The 24,584-nt window shown below is 44.6% G+C and overlaps 1 protein-coding gene across 2 annotated transcripts; it reads left to right on the top strand.

Moving 5' to 3' along the window:
• On the top strand, nucleotides 1-23,958 carry FBXO32 (F-box protein 32). 2 transcript variants are annotated; one of them, XM_058833847.1, is made up of 9 exons: nucleotides 1-359; nucleotides 3,340-3,452; nucleotides 5,162-5,211; nucleotides 5,881-5,973; nucleotides 12,788-12,881; nucleotides 13,622-13,806; nucleotides 16,694-16,876; nucleotides 18,063-18,206; nucleotides 18,885-23,958. In XM_058833847.1, the coding sequence occupies exons 1-9, from the start codon at nucleotides 244-246 to the stop codon at nucleotides 18,972-18,974; spliced, it is 1,068 nt and encodes a 355-aa protein (XP_058689830.1). In that variant the 5' UTR covers nucleotides 1-243; the 3' UTR covers nucleotides 18,975-23,958. The 2 variants fall into 2 exon arrangements, with proteins under 2 accessions (XP_058689830.1, XP_058689831.1); XM_058833848.1 differs by lacking the exons at nucleotides 3,340-3,452; nucleotides 5,162-5,211; nucleotides 5,881-5,973 and having other exon boundaries at nucleotides 225-359.
• The last annotated feature ends 626 nt before the right edge of the window (nucleotides 23,959-24,584 follow it).

The following is a 24,584-nucleotide window of genomic DNA, read 5'->3' as shown; positions in this document are numbered from 1 at the left end:
CATAAATAGCGCGGAACGCGCCCGCAGCCACCGCACCGCTCCAGCCACCGCTCCGGGTACTGCCCCGCACCGCTCTCCGGGTGCTGCCCCGGTCCGCCCCGCACCGCTCTCCGGGTGCTGCCCCGCACCGCCCCGCTCTCCGGGTGCTGCCCCGGTCTGCCTCGCACCGCTCCGATCTGCCCCGCACCGCTCTAGTCGCCGCCGCTCCCAGTCCCGCTGCTGGTCCCGCTCCTTGTCATTGCCATGCCGTTCCTGGGGCAGGACTGGCGCTCCCCCGGGCAGAGCTGGGTGAAGACGGCTGACGGCTGGACGCGCTTCCTGGATGAGAAGAGCGGAGGCTTCGTGGGCGACATCAGCAGGTACCGGCGGCGGCACGTCCGGGCCCGCTGCCGGGCGGTGCCGCCAGGGGGCGCGGGGCCGGGGGGGAGCCGTGAGGGGCGGACGGGCCCCCTCGCCCCGGACCGGCTCAGGGCATGCCCCGGTGTCGGCGGAGCGGGGTCGTTGTCTGGGTGACCCCGACCCTGCCGGTGGAAGGGCTCGGCGGCCTCTCCGGGCCTAAAGGAATCTCCGAACGGGGGTCACTCAGCCCCCGGTGGGGTCTCCACATCCCTATTGAGGCTGTTCCTGCCCAGGTGGCCGGGCCGTCCTTAGGGCTATGGAGGGTGCCGAAAAATCGAGGAAAAGATGAAACATTCAGCTGCCCCGCAGCCAGAGGGCTGTGCCCCCCGGAGAGTATCGCCGGACGCCTCCTGGAGACCCTGGTGGCTGCCCACCCTCCCCCCCAAAAAACAACCTTTCCTGGGGCTTCCCGGTCTCGGGCTGGGAAGAATGATGTGTCTGAAGCAATAAATCCTCCCTAGGCTATGAGTAATGTACCTTACGTGCCGCTTGACTAATCTGGCTGCAAAACATCAACAAACCCCCAAGATGGTGCGGGCAGGAAGCTTTGCAGTGCGTGGGTGTAGTGGGCTCGGGCCAGATCGCTCCTGTCAAAACCAAACTTTTCTCACAGAGCTGCATATTCTCCTCAGCTGTGTGCTGCCAGGGTTGGGGTTGCTGCCACCGGGCCTAGGGATGGGTCTGGAATGCCCATGACAAAGGGACTTGGAGTAAGAAGGGATTTGCTGTGAGACACTGCTTAGATGTTATTGTGCAAGGAGGCTTATGTAGCAGGTATCTCCTGCTCTCTTTCGTCTAAGTTGCAAGTAAAAATCAAGTCTGGGTTTGTAATTTGTAAATAGGTAGAAAAACGTTAGGCTGATGTGTGTTGGGAATACCGAGTTTATACATCCCTTTTCCCATTTAAAAGCACGGAGGTGACATACTGGCCCTGGACTGAGGTCCTTGCAGTGCCAGGTCCAGGTGCCCAACTGTTCAACCTGTCAAGATGCCCTGGAGAAGTGTGTGGAAACCTGGCAATACATAAACAGGGAAATAATCTGCCTCCCATGCTGGAGTTCATCCACTGCTGCTGTTATGGTGGTTTCAGATTACAGAGTCATTCAGTAGGAAGTCAACAGGCAAGGGTGTGCTGTTGACATGTGAGATTTAAAGCAGATCCATCTTGGGCTCAGATTCTGCCACTGCATAGGGCATGTTAACCTGACCCCCTGTTGATTTTGTGCAGCCATGATAAAACCTGGGCTTGGCTATTCCAAAACAGCTTCTTCCTTGCTGCCATATTCTGTTCTCAGGTTTTGGTCCCCCTGGCAGGAAGCAGCATGGATGTTCATGAGCAGCTGAGATGTTCTGCTTTCAGGTTTAGGTGGTTCTGAGCAAGCTGCAGCTGGCAGAAATATCTGGTTCCCCGAACTGTTGTTTCTGTGAATATTGTTCACCTTCAATGCTGCTGCTTTGTTGTGGTGGAGCCCACAGAAGTGGTACATTCTCCACAGCTCAAATGCCTTCCAAGGGGGATGTGGTGTAGGAAGGGGGAGCCAAGGGTCATGGTGTTCTGAAACTGGGAGAGGTTTCTTCCACCTCTGGGGCCATGTACAGTTGCCAAACCAGAACACCCATCTGGATCATCCCAGAGGGGATCTGTATCCCTCCTGGGGCTGAAACTCTGACTTGGTTGCTTGACTTTTGCACATGGTGGTGGTGGGGCCACTCAGACAGCCAGTGAACAGGGGAAACAAGAAGTCTTGTCCCACAGTTCTCATTCCTTTGCAGGAGACTGTGCTGAATAGCTATCAGAAGTGTGTTTGGTGTGGTGCTCGTGTTTGGGTTTTGTTTGAGACTAAGCAGTGTAAACACATGGCCTGTACAGGAAGCCTTCTGGCTGCGTAAGGCTCCTCTCAGAGGAAGCTTGCCCAGGACTGTAAGCAGCAGCAACATGTTTTGGCACCTGTCAGAGCTCCAGGGCTGTCTGAGCCACAGCAGCTGTGAGGTGCCTGGGACCCTTCTTCAAGTTTAGGGTTGCAGACAGCCATGCTGCATCCCTTGCAAGCTGCTAAAACACTGGGGACAGCTCTGTTTTGTTCTCCTGGATGCATGGCCTGTCTTCTCCCTGGCACCTGCGAGGCACCCTGCAGCTCTGGGCAGCAGGCTGTCTGCTGGGCTTCTGCTGAGAGCCCCTGGTGCTCCTGCTTTCCCCTGCCACCCACTGGGCAGTGCTGTGGCTGCCCAGGGGCTTCTCAGTTTTGAGTTGTGGCTTAGATCTGCCGAATGTGGGGATGTTGACAGACAGCCTTTCATTGCCCTCGAAGGAAATAAGGGGTTATAGCTCCCTTCACTAATAATACTGTTACAGCAGAGCTCCAGCAGAGCAGCCAATGGACAGTCTTGGATGAGAGATCCTAGCTGTTAACTTGTGTAGTCACTACTACGTGGGGTCTGGAAAACCATCAGATGAGTCTGAACCTCAGCTAAGCTTTTCCTGTAAGCTTGAGATTAGTGTTTTGTGGGAACTCTGTTAATAAATATTTTGAGTATATATATGTCATCGCAGATGTCTAAATATGTCCTTCTGTAGCAGTCTGACGGGCTCAGTGCAATCTGCTATGTACACTAGGAGGATATGGTGTTACTTAAGGGTAGAAATAGGTTAAAGAGGGGAAAAGAACATTGCTCAGCAGTGTCCCAGCACTAACTGTGTAATCTGTGTTACCTGCTCCTGTCATGGGTATCTTGGCTAGTCCAGGTTTGAGGCACCAGCGGTTCCTTTAAAAATACCATTACTGGATTCTAAAACTGTCCAAACTACTTCTTGGGGGCAGCCTGCGAGGAGGCAGCTTTGGAGGCCACAATAAAAACCTGTGTATTTTCTCTCCTTGCAGAAAACATAGTGTGCAACAGAATGCAGAAATAAACAGAATCCTTGCTTTGTATCATTCACAGCTTTTGTAAAAAAGATGATCACAACAAAGAGAATCTCTTCAATAGCATAAACTATGATGTTGCTGCCAAGAAGAGAAAAAAAGATCTGCTGAATAACAAAGCCAAGACTCAATGTAAGACATCTTTTTGGACTTATTTTTAAACAAAAGTTGCTGCAGAAGAATGGAAAATGCTTCATATCTATGTGTTTTGCACAGTGCTTGAGGAGCCTTCTAGAGTCTTGAAGGGCTTTGCGCCCACATTTGACCTAAGCAGAGAGCTTGGATACAGTTTAACACAAAGATTTATGCCCCTGTTAGTAATCCCTGTTCTGAGGAGTTGTGCTTGTTGTGTTCAGATTTTTGTCATTTATTTGTCAGGAGGGTAATTTTTTCCTATGGTACATTCAAATGAACCAGTTCCAGTATTTTCTCCCTGTTAGACTTCCTTGTGCACAACAGGCTAAATTTATTCTTCCTTCCATATGCATGTTGAGCAGTAATCTACATTACTGGAGGCTACAAGCCTGAATGTAAGCTTTGATCCTATATCTCTGTGTGCGGAGTGCATGAAAAATGAAATAAGATTTTAGCTCACTCAAAACAATAGAAGGCTGAAAATCTTTCTGTGCGCACAGCGAGCAGCCGGGGTCTGAGATGGGGCCCTGAGGGAGGACCCAGGGGAGCCTGCAGGGATGGCAAGGTCTGCATTGGGCTGACTGTGAGATAGGTACTGTAGTTACATGTGAAGGCTTCAAATGTAAACATATACAGAGGAAATGGGTTGCAATTCCCACACTGCTATTAACTCATTGTGCATCCCCCAGGATTTTGGAAACTGTTGCCAAAAGTTGGCCCCTCAGTGTATTCAGTTCTCTGAAAAAACAAATGTTACCATGACAGTTTTTGGCTGGGTTCTGCTGTGACCTACCATTAAAAAGTGCTTGATGCAGGGTCAGCATGCCTGTAACTGAGACTGGGTCTGTCCTTGGACTTGCAGTACCAGGAGTACATTCCGTAGCTTTAGTTCATTAATTTACCGGTTGCTCTAGGAGCTCAATATTTTCTTTATGGAAAGGAGTCCAGCAGGGTGGGGAAGAAAATTTATTTTATACTAGCAGTTAAATTGCCAGTATGTGGTACAAGTAAGGTCAAAAGCCCATGTGAAAATGGAGTGGCAGAAGGACTGAGCAGCATAACTTGCTTATAGTACAGGCTCTTCTGCAAACAGAGCTAGCAGTGTGTGCTGAGTATTGGGAAGTTATTTTGGGGAATGGATGGGACAACTCCCATTCTGAGGGAAGGGAGGGGCAATTAGAAATAGGAAAATTTTGGTCCCATGTAGTTTTTTTCTTTTTTAGCAAGTTAGCTGCAAGTATAAGCATGTTCCTCTAAGCCTGACCTCACCGCTAAAAGCTCTCTCTTACATGCCTGGTGTCTCATGACATTTTTGCTCAACTTCAAATTTGACATACAATCCCAAGCCTGTAACCAAGGTAATAAATAGTTAATAAAATCAATAACAACAAAACCTGGCTGTCAGCCACACTTACTGTCTGGGACCAAAGAAGAGGAGGTGCTATAGTATGTCTGTGGCTGGCAGATTAAACATTTACAGGCTTGAGCTGTGTCAATGAAACAGAAGCCTTTTCTGAGGCCTAGAGCTACAGTCTCAAATGAAGCTGTATAGAAACAAAGCAGCTCAGCAAGTTGCTAGATTTGGTTTCAAATATGGCGGGGTAAACAAAATAATTTACTAAAAGACAGTGGATATCATGAGCAGAACAGAGATACAGCTCTTTGAGGTGGAAGCTTAACTGAGTGAAATGTCTTTGTCCAAACAGATTTCCACCAGGAAAAGTGGATCTATGTTCACAAGGGAAGCACAAAAGAGGTGAGTGTCTCATAGGTCCTTTGTTCTCTTTTCGACTGATTTTTACAAGCAGTGGAAGATCCTGTGCTGATATAAATCAACAGAAGCTCTTAAGAGATAAGTGAAAGATCTGGCTTGTGGTTGGAATTTCAGTAATGATTTTAAGCCCCTATCAGGGATCCAGGGCTTGATGTACAAGGCTTTGTACATGTGTTTAAAATATGACTTGTTTGCTTCCCTCATTTAAAAAAAAACAGCCATTTGCAGGCCAAGCCATAATACTGTTCTTGGCTTTCACCCAGTACAGTCCTAACATGGAAAATCATTGGAGTTTATCACAACAGCTCGCTTGCACTCAGGGAGAGAAGTGGCTCTGTGAGACTGCTCTGAACTCACACTATATGTTGAGCCCCAAGAATGTGTGGCTCATTCTCACACGTAAATTCATGGGTCATGAGCAGAGCATGGGTCTCTCTTGGGAAGTTGCCGTGATCTACATTGGGCCATGCCCACTCTTGCTGTCAGTAAGCATGGCTCAGTGGGAGCCAGGCCTGCCTCCTTTGGCTGTGACCTGCTCCCATGGTTTGTACCCATCAGCTTGCTAAATCGAGTTGCTCTGGGTCAGGTCTATGTGGTGCTGTCTGGACTCAAGTCTGCCAAAACATGACCCAGAGTGTGTTTTATTCTCAGCGCCATGGTTACTGCACCTTGGGAGAAGCCTTCAACCGGCTTGACTTCTCCAGTGCTATCCTGGATTCCAGGCGATTCAACTATGTTGTGAGGGTGAGTCCAAGTCCAGGGTTTATTTTTATGTGATGGTGGTGGAGGCTCTGAACTGAGTACCAGTTGGATAATGGGAACCACTGGCAAAGAAGGGATGTCTGAGCATGCAAGTGGATGTGTTGGGCTTTTCTGCATGAAGTAATTAATGGAGGTTTTGTGTGTGGATAGATGCCCAAATTTTGTCTTTAGGTTATTAAAATGGAAAGGGAGGAAAGTGTTGATAAGGTGGAAGATAAGCTGTTTGTAGCCTAGCATTCCTACCACTTTTCAATTGTGTCATTCGCTTTTGAAACCCAGAAAGCTTGGCTTCTAACTCCTGAGTTTTCAGTTCAGCTTCTGAAGAAGAACATGTGTTCTCTGCAGATGCCACAGGGCAGTGGAGACCTCTTTGCTCTGGAAGCTTTAGGCTGAGGTCTGTGGAGCTTTGTCTGCATCAAGGTGATACAGGAGAGACTCGGGGAGCTGAGCATTTTGGGAATGAGGGGATGGGCTGAACCTCTTGGTGGTGCTGATATTAACTTCTCTCTTAAGGATTACGATTGCTCTTAATCCTTGTGACTGGCAGTGGTTTCAGTGGGTGAAATGTTTGTTTAGTCCTGACAACATTATTTAATAAAGGAGTCATCAGCTTCAAGTTTCCCATGCTCTGGCTTTGCGTAATAGGTCAGGGTTTTTCTTTTGGCTCAGAGTAGCCAAGGAGGTGGTAGTGGTTGGGGGACCTTCTGTCCTGAGGGCTGTGGATACTTGTATGTTTATCTGCATGTGATCTGCCAATTGATCTTGAATTTCAGAATGCTTAGCAAGATTTGGAAATTAAAAAAAAAAAATTGGAAGCTTAAAAAGTTATTAACTTGAGGCTGTTTATGAACGGCTCCTTTTCATGTCTTGTGAGCAGCTGATCACTGGTGAGGCAACAGCTGTTCAGGTGTTAGGTTCTGGAGCAAGCAGCAGTGGTATTGCTTTCCCTTTGAGTCAAGTGTCATGAAAAGTGTCTAAGGAAGAAATTATCTGAGCAGGATAACCTTGATTTGTTCACTTAGGTTGTCTAGGTGACAAATCACCTGTGGAAACCTCTGTCACCCTGGGAAGGGTACAGGCATCAGGTGTGATGAGCCACTGGCTGTGTAGGAAGGGCAACCACTTGGATATCCCACAGCAGGAGTAGTGGCAGGGAGTGGGGATTCTGGGGGAGGCAAAACAGTCATGTAAACTCAGGCTGTCCTAGCTCTGCTGATCTTGGGACTACTTGTTTTCCTGCTTGTGCAGAAGTGATCACCAGTGTTGAGGTAGTCAGTGTTTCCTGACATTGGAGAGATATATATACACACACAGTCGTGTCATCTTCAGGGGGATTACTGGAGAAGGAACAGTTCATGCCAAGGCCATAACCCTTTAGTCAAATATAAAGAAGGAATGTAAAATAAAACTTGTTTAGTGCTGTAGATATCCCTTTGGCAGACTTTCTTATGACAGTGAAGAACTCCAAAGACCTCTGCTAAGCGTGGCCTCAGGTCCTGCTGTGCCACATGATGGGCTTCTGCTGCTCAGTCCAATGTGATAGTCTCATATGGGACTGCAATTGTTGAACAGAAGTCCCACTAAATTTTTTGAAGAGCAAACTTAAATTTCAATTAAGTCAGTGTGGTGTAGTGCAGGAGCTCAGGTTGACCCTTTTGCTCACGAGGACTTCATACACAGCACACTTGGGATACTTTCATCAAAAACAATAGTTTTGAAAACAATGGAAGTGGACACATGTCCTTGTTTGTACAAATTACCTCTCTTCTGAGCTTTTAAGAGTAGCTTTTCCCCAGTAATTTTACAGATACAATACTACTGAGAAGTATGAAGCTTTCTAATTGAGGTTGACTTGTGGTTTGGCAGTTTAAAGAAGTTATTAAACCTGGTACCATGGATCAAATCATAAAATTGACTTCTTGAAATGAACGGCTTGTATCAGCCAAGTGTCCAGTGGATAGTAGTTCATAAAATGCCTTGTATGACAGATTTATTCATTAAAAGCTCTGCCTAGATGTGGATCATGTTTATGGTCCTTTGCAAGTTGCAGGCCTCCTAGAGCATACCACTTGTTCTCTCTAGTTCTACTCCTTGCTCAGGGTATCTGATATTAATGTCATGCTACTTAATTCATCAAGCAAATGCTTTTCAAGGAGTGGAATTGGAGGCTGGAAAAGAATATGACAATGTCTGTAGGGGAAGAAAGGCGAGAAACAGCTGCAGGTTTGAGGTTCTGCTGGCTACACCCAAGCTTGCTCTACAGAAATATAAGCTGCATCACTTGTTGGTTGCAAAATGGGCTTTCAGGCTTAACATGAACTTACCTTTCTGAATTTCTCTAAGCTTAAGTGAACAGTGCTTAAGCATCTTTGGTGCTTTATTGTCACAGAGGTTTCTGTGTTAGATAACACCCAAACTAAGTTCGTGGAGTTTCTAATGGTGCACAGATAACATGGAGGTATGAACTGCAAGAATCTTGGCAGGTATTTTTCATGGGTAAATACCACAGCTGGAACCAGTGAGTCCATATAAATGAAGCAGAAGAAATTTTCCTCTAACATCAATCTTATCTTGATGGTCTGCTGGTACAGCTCTGGAAGTGCCAAGTTAAGGTATTGGTGCCATGACTTGGTCCTTGCTGATCCTTCAAATTAGTGCATCTGCTTACATGTTATAGAACAATCAGTGTTCCCTTTTTAGGGCTAATAAGGAAGTGTGTGCTTGACCCAGAGGACCCAAAATGTTGTTGGTCTGAAACAGCCCTGGTTTCTCTGGTATTAGAGATTTAATGAAAAGACTAGAAGCATTCTGTAAGCATAATTAATGGGAGCAGAGACAAAGGCGCTTGCAGCCCAGAAGCTGGTTTTCCTTCAGGAACACTGTTCAGATGACAGGTTTTGCTGGCTGCTTCTTCAGAAAGAGGTTTCTCATATGATGGTAGTCTCAAGGGAAGGTGGTGTTTCTGATGATAAAAACTTAGGTCAGGTTAAGCTGCCTGGGCACAACTCTAAAATGACGTGATCTAGGTTGTGTGCAGCCTTTTAAAATAAACTCTTAAATTTGCTTCTTAAATTTTAATAAAGGTTAGTTCCAGGAGTCCTGGATTTATGCTGTCCTGAAAGAATATCAGTTGGATGCTGTCTCATGCAGATCTGTCAGCACCTACACTGTAAATCATTATAACTTGCCTTGCTCTTGCTCTGCCTGTCAGCTGATGGCCAGTGTGACATTTCAGCCATTGAAAGTGAAGGGCTGTGAGAGCAAGGTGGGGCTGGAGGAGGAATTTTTCATTTTTTCTAAACAGTCCAGGTGTGAGGAGTCACATCCTCAACCATCAAGAACTTAGGGATCCCACACAGTGCAGTCTAACTTTGATATAGCTGGTTTGAGGTATTCAGCAGGGAATTTACACTTCACTAGTTTAAGTCTTGTGATTTTAATCACTACAGAGCATTTCCCTTTTTGAGGGAATAAGAGGTTGTGCTCCCCTGCTCAGCACAACAGGATTGCTGAGGATTTTTTGGCTCTGTGTGCTGTAAGCCCCAGCAGTGGTTATTTGGGGTATGGATTGCCTGCACGACCCTGGGTTGAACCAAGACTGTGGCCAAAGTGCCATCTGGCTGTAGCAGGTCTACGCAGTGCTGCACACAGTAGTCATGGGTGCACAGCAGTGTTTTTGTGGCCCTGAAACAGGGACCCTATTCCCTGCCACATGGCACTGTTCTGTTTTCTATTTTTTATCTTGTGCTTACGGAAGGAGAAGGATCTGCTCTGCTGCTGAAGCTGAGAGGCTTTGTTGCACTGCCTGCTCCAGACCAATGGCTGGTGGATTTGAGCAGGAGCCCCACTGCACTCAGGGGAAGTGAGCAGGTTACTGCCCTGCTGTAGAAGATGCTGCCTCCTGACAGCTTTGCAGAGGCCCTGGAAAATTCCCACTGCATCTCTTGCCTTTTCTCTGTAATTCTGGCAAACCTCTGATAGAAAACAAAATAGGGAAGGATTTTTTTAGTGGAGCTACCACTAAACTTTCCCAACTTCTGAGGTGTTGGGATAGTGAATTTGGATCTAATGCCCTTTTTTCCAGAGGTGTTGAAGACTTCCCAGCTCCAGTTAAAATCGGCTAGAACGCAATTACTGAGTGTATTTGAAAAGCAGACCTTTTAAAATTGCTCTTAACCTTTCCCTGTGCACTCTCTCCTACCATCTGTCCCTCTCAGCTGAGCGTGGGCTGGACTTCATGCAGCCGCATCATAATACACGCTTGCTGCTCTCCAGTCTTTTTACCCTACTCAGCATTAATCTGAATTCATCGGTCTGCTTTAGTCTGTATTATGCAAGTGGCAACATTGATTTATTTTTTATACTGCTGTAGACCCCGGTTTGGCAGTCCATTAACTGAGATCATACTTGGGGCCTGTGCCAACACTAAAAGACCCCCAATGCACTGGAGCATGTGGGGCACAGATGAACTGTACTGCTTACCTGATTTTTGTGTATTATATGAGCACAGAGAATAAAACATGTCTTTTGATTTGGAGGACTAGCTAGTTGCTTCAGTCAGCAGTCCCTGGGGAGTGGAGTAGCCCTAGAAATATTCACAACATAGTTTTCATATGGAATTTCATCCTGTGTTTATTGCTGTAGGAGAAGGGAAGGTGGCACATGATATCTGAGCTAGTTCACTGAACATAAATTGAACCTTGATAAACACAGACAGGGCAAATTTGAATCTGTTCCTTTGGCTAAATTAATTTTGTACCAATTTAGCGTTCTTCAAGGAACTGAGATTTTTATCCTCATTTGTCTAAAAGAATGGCCCTGGTGTCCAACTCCTCTGGTATTACATTACATGATGCTTATCACTGCATGCATTTTGGCCTTTTTAGTAATGGGCACAATATTGCTGACACCCAGCCTGGAGGAAGCTGCCTCTGTGCCAGTTCCAGAACAGTGCAGTCTGGAGACAGCAGTTGTTTGTGCACAGACAAGCTGATCTGGGTGCATGTGTGGCCAGTTTACAGATGGAGTCTGGCAAATTGATCACTATAATCAAAAGTCTGAAGGCTAAACAGTTTAGGGTAAGCAGAGTATTAGACTACTGTGGTACATTGGTTGGGGTTTTTTTTCCTACTTACTCATCCAGTATTTCAGAAGAGACTTTTTATAAGCTTTTCAAACATCTTGCAAGCTGCCTTGTTTTTAGGAGTATTTCGTTATTGTGGTCTCATTTGGGTGATATAGCCAGGAAATCTACTGATGCTTGTGCACCAGATATTACCCAACTCTCCCACATCTCCTGTTTCCTTCAAACAAGCCAAGAAAAAAAGCAGCCTGCCCTTGACAGGAGTTAGTGCAGGTCCTTTTTCATCTTGGGTTTTTTTTTTGGTCATGTGAGGTGCAAGATATTAATAGAATGTAAACTCAAAGCCATCTGATGGTGGTGTTGGCCTGGATATTAAACAGAAGAAGAGATTGGTCACTTGAGGCGACTTCACTGTTCCTAAGTGGCAGTCACATGCCAGTGCCCCAGATGAGCAGAACAGGCTGCAGTAATTCCTCTCCCTCAGCCCCCTCATTGCCAGCTTCATGGCAAGCTGCCGGTGACTTTTTGGATACATTCCTGTCATTCTTATAGCAGGGAAAACAGTTCAGCTCATGACTTATCAAGTCTAGTCAAAAGCCATCTTAGTTACTTGACACAAGTAGTTGCACCTTCTCTGGACTCTCTGTGGTGCCAGCAATGGGATACTGGAGCTGCTGATGATAAAGGATTAATAAGCTCATCATGCGGCAATGTGTTGATTGATTTGTAGCATAAAAGGTTTTTCCTTTCCTTTCTAAATTAAAACAGAAGGCTATGTACATCCAAAACAAATGGACTGACACGTGGGCAGTCTGTGCATTTATATAATGTTGGGGGAAGGGAGAAAGGCTTGTAAGATCACAGGCCACATGTTCTGCAGAGCATGTTTCATAGGAAACTTCCTCAGCTGCTCTTGTGGCACAGATATGGGGAAGAGAGAACATCCTTCCCTGTGGGAAATGCTTCCTTTAAGAACTGCAGCTCAAATTCAATGTTCAGCTTGCTCAAGAGTAAGGAGGTTGGTGATGGGAAGTAAATTCTAATCAAAAGTAAAAGCAAGATCTTCATTAGCGAAGTTTAACAAGTAAACAGGGCAGACAAGGAAAGGTGGTTTGTTATTGCAGTTGTTAGAGCTGAAGAGGGGAGGAAATTGTGGGAGAGAAGGGGTTTGTTGTGGGGAGGATTTTTGTTCTTCCTACAGTATTTTTTGTTGTGGCGACAGCACTCTGACAAAACCCATGCAACCCAGGAGTTGACGTAAATTGTGGCATCTGATTCTCATTGATGGTCTGTCAATAATATCCCCATCCCAACAGGCATTGGCCCGTGTTCCCTTATGATACTGCTTGTTTATGCCCCAGTGAAGGATGGTGACGTTGGCCATTTGCTGTTCCCTTGGTGTGAATAGCGGCTGTCAGTCCAAGCACCACTGTGGTTTCTCTGCATCTCTGAACCATGAAATCAAGTTCCCTCTCCCCCCACACTGAAGAAAGTTAAAATGCCTTTTCCCCCCACCTCTTTTGATGCGTGTTTAATTATTTGGCCTCTGCTCTCCTTCCCCTTTGCGTTACTTTGCTCTGTTGTTCTCTCCCCTTTTTATTTTCAAGCAGCAAACAAGTCTCTGGACTGTTTTGCTGTGTCATGTGACTAGGAGTCAAGATTAGAAAGGTATCTCTGTGCTCTGAGGCTTGAAACTTCTATTTTTATCCACAGCTGTTGGAGCTGATAGCAAAGTCTCAGCTGACGTCACTGAGTGGCATTGCCCAGAAAAACTACATGAACATTTTGGAAAAAGTGGTTCAGAAAGGTAAGAAATGGAAATGGTGAGGGGGAGTCTGATTTAATCTGATGTACTTTGGTGAACCACATCCTTGAGAATAGTCAGGCAATGCAAAATGGGTGAAGAGGAGGACCACTGCTTATTTCTGTAGTGCAGTTCTGCTTGCTTTTCCCTCAATGAAGAACTTGGGAGGAGGGGAAGAAATGTCTGTAGTCTGGTAAGAGAGGTGACTCCTCCTTTCCAGCTTTCCTCACTACCACCCCTTCTGCATCCTACTGAGTCCTGTTTTTGACTGCAGAAGATCTGGCTGCTCCTGCCCTCAGCAGGAATGTTGGAATTGTGGTTGAGATGTGGCACTTCCCTCATGGATGTTTAGCTGTCCCTGAAGCCTGGGCATTGACAGCAGCCTGTTATTATACATAATGAGAAATGCACATTAGCTGGGGTAGATGGGGAAGAGGTGCACATAGATCACTTCTTGCACAGTATCAGAGGGGAAAATTGGCTGGTTGCCAGTGGCTGGAAATGGGAAGTGCTGCAGAAATGGCAGATCTCATCTGCTTATCCTGGGAGGCTCTCTTTCCATCTGCTGTCTAACCTGCTGTGACTGGCTAATGTTTAAGTGCTTTCCTCTAAAAAGAAAAGCACGGGCTGGCTCTCTTTGCCTGTGAAATTACAGAAAATAACTTGACTTGCCTGGGAAACATGTAGATTCAGAGAAGAATTTTGACAATTCCCATTTTTTAACCTTTCCGGTTCTTCCAAAGTCCTTGAAGATCAGCAGAACATCAGACTAATACGGGAATTGCTGCAGACCCTCTACACATCCCTCTGCACGTTAGTTCAACGGGTCGGCAAGTCTGTCCTGGTCGGAAACATCAACATGTGGGTGCACAGGATGGAGAGCATTCTACACTGGCAGCAGCAACTGAACAACATTCAGATCACCAGGGTAAGATACTGTCTCCATCATGAAAGCTTTTTGTGTTAACGGCTCTTATTTGGGTAACTGCTTCCCACTCTCCTCCCAGTGCAAGCACAAACTGGAAGGACCTGGAGTTGCCAAAATAACTGTACGCATTCCTAGCATTACTTCACTCCCTTAATTCAAACTCAAGGATCATGCTTGAAGTTACTGGTCCCAGACTGTGGCTTGACTCCATAATGGCTGTGAAGTGTGGTATGAACAGAGCTGGGCAGAAAACCATCTCCCCTTCCTCAGTCCTCAGAGCTTAGGCCTCAGTGTGAAAAGTCAGCTTGGACTTTCTCAAAGGCAGTTTGCCTTCTCTGAAGGCAATTGCTTTCAAAACCCATTTATCAGACAGTTGAGGTTTTTAGATTTGTTTAATCTGTAAATTAAATGCAAATTTTTAAATAGCTGCATATCTTCATGCCTCCTGGCTGAAAATACCAATGATTCCTCCAATAGTCTGGAACTACCTTTTCCAGCTGAATGAGTCCTGCTTTCACAACATCTGGGTTTTTTTTCAACAGCATCTGTGGGGATGGGAAGGATGTGTTAGATGATAAATTTCTAAACTGACTTTACATGGGACTCAAATCTGAACTTGTTCCATTTCACACAACCACAGCAGGGCTGATGTTGGACTAGGCCTCTGGAGGTAATCTGACCAAACCACTCTGCTTATATACAGGACTGTATATACACTTTTTTTTTCCTACCTCAAATGGATACTTACTCCACTGGAATGCTAAAGTTTTCCCCTGATGCTGATATCTGTGTTGGTGTTCCTGTTGTAGTCTTGAAGAACTCTGCCTATTCAGACAAAAGTGTGTTGAAACATTGCTTGTGAAAAGAACTGTCTTTTATACATACTTGTATAGGTTTGTAGGCACTTTTTCAAAAGTAAATAAAATAGATGTAGAGCTTGCAAAAAAAATCATACCACTGGAGATAACTTCAGTTCAAGCTGGAACAAAACCAGATGAATTCAGAGAAAGGAAGAAGCTCAGCTCCATGCAGCCAGTTATTTATGGTGCAGTGAGGTTGTGGTGTTTTTAAAGGGGGAAATGTCTTCCAACACCAAAGACCTAAATCAGTAAAAAAAGCCAAAAACCAACCTTGCTGTATGTGCCACAGATGCTTTAAAAAAAGACAAAGTTCTGTCCAGAAAATGACAGCATACTGATCTGTTCTGGTCTAATCTGTGTTCTTTCTCCAAAAAAAGTCATGCTTGAAACATTCTGGAAAAGTGTACTGAGGGAAAAGTAGTAGCAGATAAGTTTTTGGCCTGGTCCAGAAAACCTGTAAAGATTTGTTTGAGTCACACAAGTTTTTTCAGAAAGAGATAAAAGTATGAGCTTTGGGTTTGGTTTTTTTGACCCAAGAGTCTCTGAGCTTACTCTTGCCTGTTGTGCCCTAGTAAAGCTTATATGTACACATAGTTCAGAAGAATGCAAAATGCAGCCTGGCACGGAAGAGCAGTGGGACATGATCCAGGGATCCAGTGCATTCGTCCTGCCCTACTCCAAAAAGTGCCCCAGACTGTCATGGAAAGGAGTGTCCTCTGGAGACTGTAGAGACAGTTGACTCCTTCTGGAGTGATTGTCAGGTCTGCCTGGCAGGTTGCAATGCAGAAATGGATGTTTTGGTTGAGAAGCTCTGGTCCTTGCAAGTACCAGGCAGTGCTGCTGGTCTGGGCAGGCTAGCACTGAGGAGTGAAGGCAGGAGCTGCTGCTGTGCAGATGTACTTACTGTTCCTCTGGAGTCTCCCATGCTGTGGGATGGCTGGAGATGGGACCACATGATTAAAAGCAGCCTCATGCAGTGTTCCCCTGCTGCTGGTGGGCTGTGTGCTGCTTGTTTGAAACAGTTAATAGCTGTGCCAAAGATGAGGCGGGTGCTGTGACTCTGCAACTTAAAATAGCAGCATCTCTTTGCAGGGTAAAGGATGAACTTGGCACATCCGTCTAACATTGTTTCTTTGTTGAAGCCCAATCCTAGAAGCTGCTGTTTGCCTTAATAAGGCTGGGGCTGGTTTTGAAGCTGCAGCTGGAGCTCAGGTTGTGGTCCTTGCTGATGCCTTCCTCTTGTGTACACCTTGGATTTCCCCTGAGTGCAGGACATGGAGATCTACTGTGGTCAGTTTGTCCAGGAGCTGTACCCCATGCAGACTTGCAAAACAATCCTGGACCTTGTAGAAGCTAAGCAAAGGTTTTGTCTCTTTAGGCTAGGATCTGCTTTTGTGTGGCTGAGCAGCCTGGAAAACCAGGGCTGCAGCCTGTGTGAAAGGGGGAAGCTCCTTCAAGTGTTCTCAGAGGAAAAGCTAACCCTGCCAGCAGTGACCTGGGAACACATGCTGTGGGTACTCACCAGCTGCTGCTATGGTTGCAGCAAAATCCTGTGATGACATAAACTAGAACACATGTCAGAAAAGCATGAGATTCCCAGCAGTCTGTGTAACCAGAGCTGAACTTGAGAAGTAACGCACATCTGTCTGCCTCATGGTGGAGACCTGGATGGACAATACCATGGTACAGCCAGTGTCCTGCTGTAGTGCAAGCTGATGGTGATGCTTCAGGGAGCAGAGTCTGAGTATGGATGTGGGGTGGACAAAAAGGAGAGAAGGAGACTTGGACTGCAACTCTCCTAATCGTTGTACTACAGATACATGTCCTCTTCCTTGAGGTTATCTCAAACTGTTCTGGGGCAGAAGAGGTCAAATATTTCTATGTAGGATGTCTCCTTTATTTAGAAGAGGGAACTGCTGCTTTGTTCTCTGTGGGAAGAAGTTTTTAAAAAGCAGTAGCTATGCTGCAAGCTGGGATTTCTTAGGTTTTCAGCTTCCTGTGAGCTCAGTTCTGTCTGTCTCTTCCAGCCTGCCTTTAAAGGAACCACTTTCACCGACCTGCCTCTGTGTTTACAATTGAACATCATGCAGCGACTGAGTGATGGGAGGGACCTGGTTAGCCTGGGTCAGGTGGCTCCTGACCTCCAAGTGCTCAGTGAAGACCGGCTGCTGTGGAAGAAACTGTGCCAGTACCACTTCACGGACAGACAGGTACGAGGAGAGGTGCAAAAACTGCCATTAGTTCTTGGTGTACCCCCTGCCCCCCCAGAAGGAGTGTCTTCCCTGCACGTTCTCTTGGCTGTCTCTTGGATCTGAGGACTGTGCAGCAAGCTGATAATATAGGCTGGCATGAGAATGGCTGTGAAGATGATTTATATAGAGGGTTTTACATACCACAGCAATGGTTCCTGTAATAGGAGTTTGAAGAATTAATCATACACTGAACTTCAATCCTAATCCAGGTGGGAACAACTGCATGACTTGCAGTTGCTCCTTGCCCCACGTGTGCAGGGAAAACGTGCAGGCAAGCTCCAGCGATCATCCTGATATCCCAGGGACTGACACCCTTGCAGAGAATCTTTGGATGTGGTCCATGAGCTGTACTCTCTTGCCCTTTAGAGCAAGAAATCCCCTCTGAGCTATTCCATGAGTGATGGGATGGTATGTGGAAAGCAGCCCTGCTGCTGCCCACTTTGTACCTGTGTAAACATCTCTGGCAGGCTGGTAATCATCTGGGATCATCTTAACTTAAAAGCAAACAAACAAAAATCCCTCTCTGTTTATGGGTTAATGTCTGGGGTGTTTATTCTAGACCTCTGCACTTCAGGAACCATGTGCCAGATTTCTCTGCTGACTTGGCTTTATTTACTCACTCCGAATCTGACTTTGGAAGTGACTCTGAAGGAGTTATTTCTATTAAGTAAATTCACATCCAACCTCTGCAACTAATGAACCCTAAAAGAGAGATGGGTGTCTCCCAAGCTAATACGATAAATCAATGACTCTTAGAGAAAAATACCTCAACTTTTACAACTGTTTAATGCAACTCTACTTGCTGTGCTGCCAGCCAGAAACAGTGGTCAAAGTAGTATGAAATGGCTGCCAGGGTTTCAGGCTTCCTACAGTGGAGTTGATGAAGTAGAATAGACCTTCATAATGGTATTGAGTGAGTTGTTCCTATCAGGAAAATGCTTATAGCTTTTTCAGCTGTAAGTAGAAAGTAAGAGCTTCTTAGCTCAAAGAAGCTCAGAAATCTTCAAAGTAAGAGCCTTCTTGGTGTTGCAAGAGAACTGTTGTGGCACTGGAAAGGTTGACATGCGAGGGAGAGAGTGTCATGAGCTGAACAGAACAAATGAGTTTTTTGAGCTGCTATAATTGTGTGTATCTTTTCTTTAAGATTCGCAAACGTCTGATCTTATCTGACAAAGGACAGCTGGATTGGAAAAAGATGTACTTCAAGCTCATAAGGTGTTACCCACGGAAGGAGCAGTATGGTGACACACTGCAACTGTGCAGGCACTGCCACATCCTTTCCTGGAAGGTATGAGGTGCTGGTGGGACAGACTTGATTGGGGCAGGAGTTATGGGGCATCTTGTACTTCCTCTGACTGCAGGTGGGTTACGGTGTTGCAGTTCATTTGCCTGCATAGCCTAGTGAATTCCTACATCTTAATTCTCCCTTGGCTATTAAGATCCTTTCTTCTCTGTTTCAGAGATCCCATCTTTATCTTGAACACAAGTAGTGTCCATTGGGGCCAGAGAGTTGGAAGTTGGGTATGTTTTAGGGCTGCCTGCAGGAAATCATTTTAGCACTGCCAGCAGCTTCCGCTACCCATTATGTGAAAGTGGAGGTCTTGGCAATGGGTTTAGCTGGAATGAAAGCTGATGGCTGCAAAACAGCTCAGGACAAAAATCTGCTGACCACTTTGGAGATGTGCAAGGCATGTCTCTGGAGTTAAACTCCAGTACAGTAGCTGGTGGTAGGCACTAGCCTCTCTCCCCTCAGAAGAGGGGAAAAGAATTAATTGGATCTTTGCTGCTTCTTTTTTCGATGACTTGTCCCTAAGATATTAAGTCCAGTTCTGAGTGAGCTATTATTCTGGGCTCTGCTCTACCTATTTGTACATGGGATATCTGGCAGGGGGCAATGCTAAGTTTGCTGATGCTTTGGCACCCTTTCTGCAGCCTCTCTAAATGAAATTGTTTTCTTCTTTTCCAGGGTACTGATCATCCCTGCACAGCCAACAACCCAGAGACTTGCTCCACCTCTCTTTCACCCCAAGATTTTATCAACTTGTTCAGGTTCTGAACTTGGGTCAGTGCAGCTTATGCAATTCCTACAGGACACTTTGTCACAGAGCTTGGACACTCCATTTGTAAATAGTGTAAATATTAATGTTTGAAGCTCTTGAGTCAAGGAACAAAAGGATTTTGGAGAAGAAAGGTGAAGTTGCTCACTGACATCCAACACTTAAGGAATACAGACTTCCATAGGACTGGTGTATAAATACAGCATGTTGTACAGAGTCCCTTTTTTATCATCAGAGTACAAGATACAGGGCAAAAAAAACCTTTCTTTTTTGTTTTTAGAAGTTAAAAATGAATTTGCCCCGCGTCCATTTGAGAACTCTTTTGGTTTGTTTCTAATAGAGAGAAAGCAATATGAGGCTAGGACTGTTGAACTGTTCCTCCATCTGGTTTTATTTAGCATACATATTTATAAGTATGACATTTTAGAAATATTTATGAAAAATATCCCTGTGACAAGTTTAATAATACTTTCGTGCTTTTAAAATGACACATTCTGAAATCCTTAGGATAGAACTCTAGCCTGCTTGCGAGACAGAATCGCAACATACCACTTTCTACCTCTAATAGATTGAGTACCTTTCAAACAAAAATCCAGCATACAATGTGAACTTTTGTATTTTGTACAATGATTTAAAGGGAAATGTTTGTGATAGTAAGCATCTTTTCTTGTATTAATGCTTACCTCTTTACATTAGTTTTCTTGCTCTACTCAGTGCTTGAATGCCTAGATGATAGGCACTTTATGAATACCTAAGACTTTACTCCATCCTCTTTTAATTTGTTGGTTTTATGAAAGACTAAGCAAATGTGAAAAGAGAAGACAAAAGGATGAGCATTATCTACAAGGGAGGAAGTTCTATAATAGGGAAACAAAGGACTGGATTTAATCTCACAAGATAAATTCTTATCTGCTTCATTAGGTTAATTGCACTAGTTGAAATCCTAAGTGAGGTTAGAATTTGTTTTTTCAAGCCCATGTTTTCCAGCATATACACTGCTCTGTATTCTGACTGCTGTCAAGTGAATTCAGTCATGTTGGAGCGGGTAAAATATAGGGAGAACTGGGCCATTGAATCTCATTAAATGATGCGGTTTTTAGTCACTGGAAGACTGGCAGCAAATGTTTTATTTCAGAGCCCTGGAGCTTAGCGGAGTGATTAGTATTTAGCAGTCAGGACTTGGGTAAGCAAGGGATTTCCAACATAATTGATATCTTTGGTTCTTTTCCCATGCTGGGGCAAAGACCCAAGGACCCTAGTCCTTTGTGCTTCTGTCTCTGAGCTGCTTTATGGGATCTTCTGACCCTAACCCAGAGCTAAATTTTCAGTGCTACAGAGTAAGTGGCCACTTCACTATGGCTGTGATCTGGCTCACTGTCTCCTTCACTTTTCTCTAGAGTGGAGCTTGAAGAATCTAGCTCATACATAGCAATCTGAAAACCTGCAGTGGAAAGTTTTTGCTATTTACCAGTAGATTTCCTGTATAGCACTTTCTCTGTGTATGATGTAAGCAGGATACCTCGTAAGGGTAAATATTTAGTGGGTTGTGTGTGACTATGTACAAAAATTTTGAGGAAAAGGAGTACTCAGGACAATTCAGGAAGAACTACTTGATTTAATTATTGTTAAATATGCTGTTCCTTTTTTTACATTTTTATAACTGACTTTGAACACTTTTCTGCAGCTATTTGTATTTTAAAATGACAGTATTTGCATTTTTGCAAACTAAATCACTTTACATATTCTTGGAAGAGATGCAAAAAGGGAGAAAAGCTGCCTCTAGACGGAACAGTGGGAAGAGGGGAGGAAAACAAGGAAAATGCTGACAAGAACTGACCTTCTACAGCCACCTAACAGCAAATCCTGAGTTTTTGCTCTTCCAAGTTCTGTGAGCCTCTACCAACCTTAGCCATGGCCCAGAGCTTGTCACTCTCCAGAGATGGGGGGAAACACATGCAGAATAACAAGCTTTATCTTGGTGATGCCTCATTTATCAGTTCAACTGCTGGTGGAAAGCATAAGCCTCCTGATTGTACTCGTGTCAACTGAAAGTGATCTTAAAACTACTACCTTGGAAAAATACACTTGTGCTTGTTTGGGGGATGTTTGTGAGTAAAGGAGGCCAGTTTCTGATTTCCTTCCCATGTTGATGGCAGAGGGTAGACAAGGCTGAAATCCAGCTTTGTGAGTGAGGACGTTAAGGAGTGAAACTTGCAAGTGAAGTGAATGAAGCACTGCCACTGAATTTGGAGAGTCCTGTAGCTCCTTTTTTCAGCAGTGAGAAGACCTGTCCCCCTTGGCATCTTTTGCTTCCAGCTCTGACTTGGGGTTGGTTTGTTTTGTAGTTTTGCCTCTGCCACACAGTGAGCCAGCCTGTTGTAATGGGGCGGCAACAGTATTTTTGTATGAAATGCTGCAGTGTTCTGCCTACTCTGCATCTGTGCTTAGCACTTACCTCTGTGAGATTGTGACACTGAGTGAATTTTAAGCTCAGGTTTGAATCTGGCCTACTGCATTCCTTGCATAAGAAGATGGAAATTCTCAACATTGAGCTGTGATTTGGGATTGTCTTGGCTCCAGCCATTGCCTCTATCAACCCTTCACTGGCCTCTTCTACCCAGAGACCATGGGTCATACTGACAACAGATTTAATGTGCAACTGAGGCTCCTATTTATAAAACTTACTTCAATTACTGTGTATTTTATTTTTTAGCACTGTAAGGGTCAAAGAGCTGAAGATGATTTGTTATATGTAGACACTTGTCTGTTGCTTGTGTGAGGTCTTGGGCTATTGCTGTCAGTGTCCAAGCTACCAGCAAACCAAGCAACTACTGTACAGAAAAAAACAGACTAAACAAAAAGAAATAGAATAAGCCTTATTCAGTTACTGCCTCAGTCATTAGCCTCCTGCTGCAGCAACTGTCAAAGATGGCCTTGGTCTCTTTGGGGACCCATTGTTTCTTGAGTGGCTGGTACAGGGAGATGTTGCAGTGAATTCAATACTCTTGGTTTGTATTTAAAACAAAATGCTGTTGCATCCAAATACCTTACTCTAACCATTTACAAACAAAGCACTCAGTATTTTAGTAGTGCAAAGGCATCTGCTTGGCTGAGGGTGGCAGAGTAACAAAACTGACAGTGCCATCAGGGGCTTCCAGGTGGGATGGTTTAAGGCTGCTCTCAAGCAAAAAGGACCTCTTTATTTTAAGACAATGTGGCAAAGCTGTTGTGAAGGGGAAAACGGACGTTTGCTTGTGTTTTGGAAATAGGATGTTCTTTTCAAATGACATTTCACCTTCCAGTTTGATCATGCCTTTCCATTAGATATGCATCAGTTCTTATTCTAGGAAAGGAGAGTTTTTCCTCTCTTTAGTGCTTTCTCTTGTCAACATATCCAGGGAAGTCTCATTGTCTTTAGAGGGTGTATTAAGTGTAGTGCAACAGCATAGAACATGGTGCTGTGAAGAGGAAAAATAGATCCATGCAAGGGAGGAGGCTAAGGATCAAGGGAGAGATCCCAGAGATCTGTTTCAGCTTTCTAGAAGAGGCCAGTTTTTGATGTGGTGGCTATTTCAGGAGGCATGATTTCAGCTGTACATACCTTAAGCCATTTATACTAACTATGGTATGCTGAAGTTTGATCATAAAGCATGTGTACCTCCTCTTATGTTTTTTGGGTTTCTTTTTTTTTTAAACTGTGGGACTTTCTAGATCCTTTGATCCTTTATTATGTAAAGTGATTAGGAAAATGTTTATTGCTCTGAAGACATTGCTTTGTATGTAAACATTTAATTGCACCCTGCCACTTTCTGTATATGGGAATATATTTTATATTGTTTTTCTTTGCCCCAGGTTTTAAACTGTTTGTATTCCCATTTCTGTTTGACTTCAATGATTTTTGTGAGGCTGTCACCTTCTAGAACATACACAGGTACTAAACCAGCTTTTCCTGCCCAGAAAATTCCTTGGCCTTTAGTTGCTAGAATTTCATTTAGAGCAGGAACATTTCAAATCCTATTGTGTAGCAAATAAATCAGATGTGCTTTTCACACTGATCTCCTGCTTGGTACAGCAAACCAGCACTGTCCTCTGCGGTTGTCCTTACAAACATGTTGCACATCTTCTGTGTAGATCAGCACCTTGCCAAAAAGACATAGCTTTAAATTAAAATGCCCCTCTTTGTAGCTGGCCTGTTTGCACAAGCACAGGCCCTGTGGAGCTGATGGCTGATGAGGCTGGTGTAGACTCGCTTCCTCCTTCAAGGTTTGGGACTCTGGTGTTCTGTTTGTGCTGCTTTCTTGGCTCATTGCTTGCAGTGATGCTGGTTCCAATCTCTGAAGCTGTGGTCAGCCATTCACACAGGTGTCAGAGTGTGGCTGCTGTGCTCTGAGTCTTTATCAGCACCTAATTTCTATCCAGTGTCTTCCTCCAGTGATTTTGTTGGTTGCAAATCAGCTTTGCAGGATCTAGCCCTAGGAGAAGAAATCTATCTTGTCCTTGACACATACAGTCTCAAGTATGTAGATACTCTTGACACCAGAGAAATTCCCTCCCTACTGCTGCTTCTCCTACTGGGAGGGCAACTGAGGGTGGAATTTGCCTTTCTTTAGCCATTCTCTGCTGCACAGAATGCTAACATGTCAGCTACCAAGAGAACATTTTAATTTGAAATAGAAAATATGCTCATCTTTAGGAACTAATCTACAGTAATTATAAATACCTACTTATATATGGAAGAGAGCGTGTGTTCTGTTTTATTTTTCCTTGAAGTTGTAACTAGAGATGATATGAAGTGAAAGGCATCCCTTATATAAGACTTCTGTTTAATATTATTGTGTGGTTAAAATCCTTCCATTATAAATTTGCACACTTTTTTCCTCTTGCATGTTCAACTGATTTTTACAGCTGTTCTGTGCAGACAGTATTTTTGTAAAACATTTTTGACACTGAATTGCAATAAATGTTCAAATAATGTGAACCACAGAGATGGTTGTCTCATTGCTTCCAAGGTGGTGATCTTATCAGCCTTGAGCTTCTGATGACTGGAAGCAGACTTTTCTGCAGGAACATCCAGAACTTAGCTTGTTGTGGCAGCAGAACATCCCAGAGCTATTGTTTCATCATGTCTCAAAAGGAAATGAGCCCTCACTTCTAACAGAAATGGTGCTCACGGGGAGCTTGTGCTCATGAATCTGTACGTGCCTACAGCACAGGAGTGATTGCTGCCCCAAAAGAGATCAGTGCTCACACTGATCTCAGATTAGACCTTCAGCTCCAGTTTATGACTTAAAAATATTGGGTTTTTTCCTAGTCATATTACCTGAGTGATCATTTTTTAATCTTTTTTTGGGGGTGGGGAATGATTGCATCTTGTTAGTAGCAGGACTGCAAACAGTCTGACCCAGGTTCCTGCTCAGAGGGTATGTGAGTAGGAGCCCCCTGAAGTAACTCCTAATAAATTGGGGAAAAGCAGTTGAGAAGGCGAATGAAACATGCCTCTGGTTGGCAGTAGTATCATGGTAAAAGAGGACTACTTGCCTCATGAAAGCTATGCCAGCTATGGAAAAAAAGTACAAAATGCAGATGTTTTGTTTTCAATCTTACTTGCA

This window comes from Poecile atricapillus, chromosome 2 (assembly GCF_030490865.1).
Source record: "Poecile atricapillus isolate bPoeAtr1 chromosome 2, bPoeAtr1.hap1, whole genome shotgun sequence".
Classification (NCBI taxonomy): Eukaryota; Metazoa; Chordata; class Aves; order Passeriformes; family Paridae; genus Poecile; species Poecile atricapillus.
The sequence above is the reverse complement of the archived record's forward strand: the minus strand, read 5'-3'. Positions and strand labels throughout refer to the sequence as shown.

Bases quoted from the DNA above. Each gene is read 5' to 3' on its own strand.
- FBXO32 (XM_058833847.1), top strand. From the start codon at position 244: ATGCCGTTCCTGGGGCAGGACTGGCGCTCCCCCGGGCAGAGCTGGGTG. The intron at 3,453-5,161 runs GTAAGACATCTT...TTGTCCAAACAG, and splicing joins TAACAAAGCCAAGACTCAAT to ATTTCCACCAGGAAAAGTGG. The intron at 12,882-13,621 runs GTAAGAAATGGA...GTTCTTCCAAAG, and splicing joins GGAAAAAGTGGTTCAGAAAG to TCCTTGAAGATCAGCAGAAC.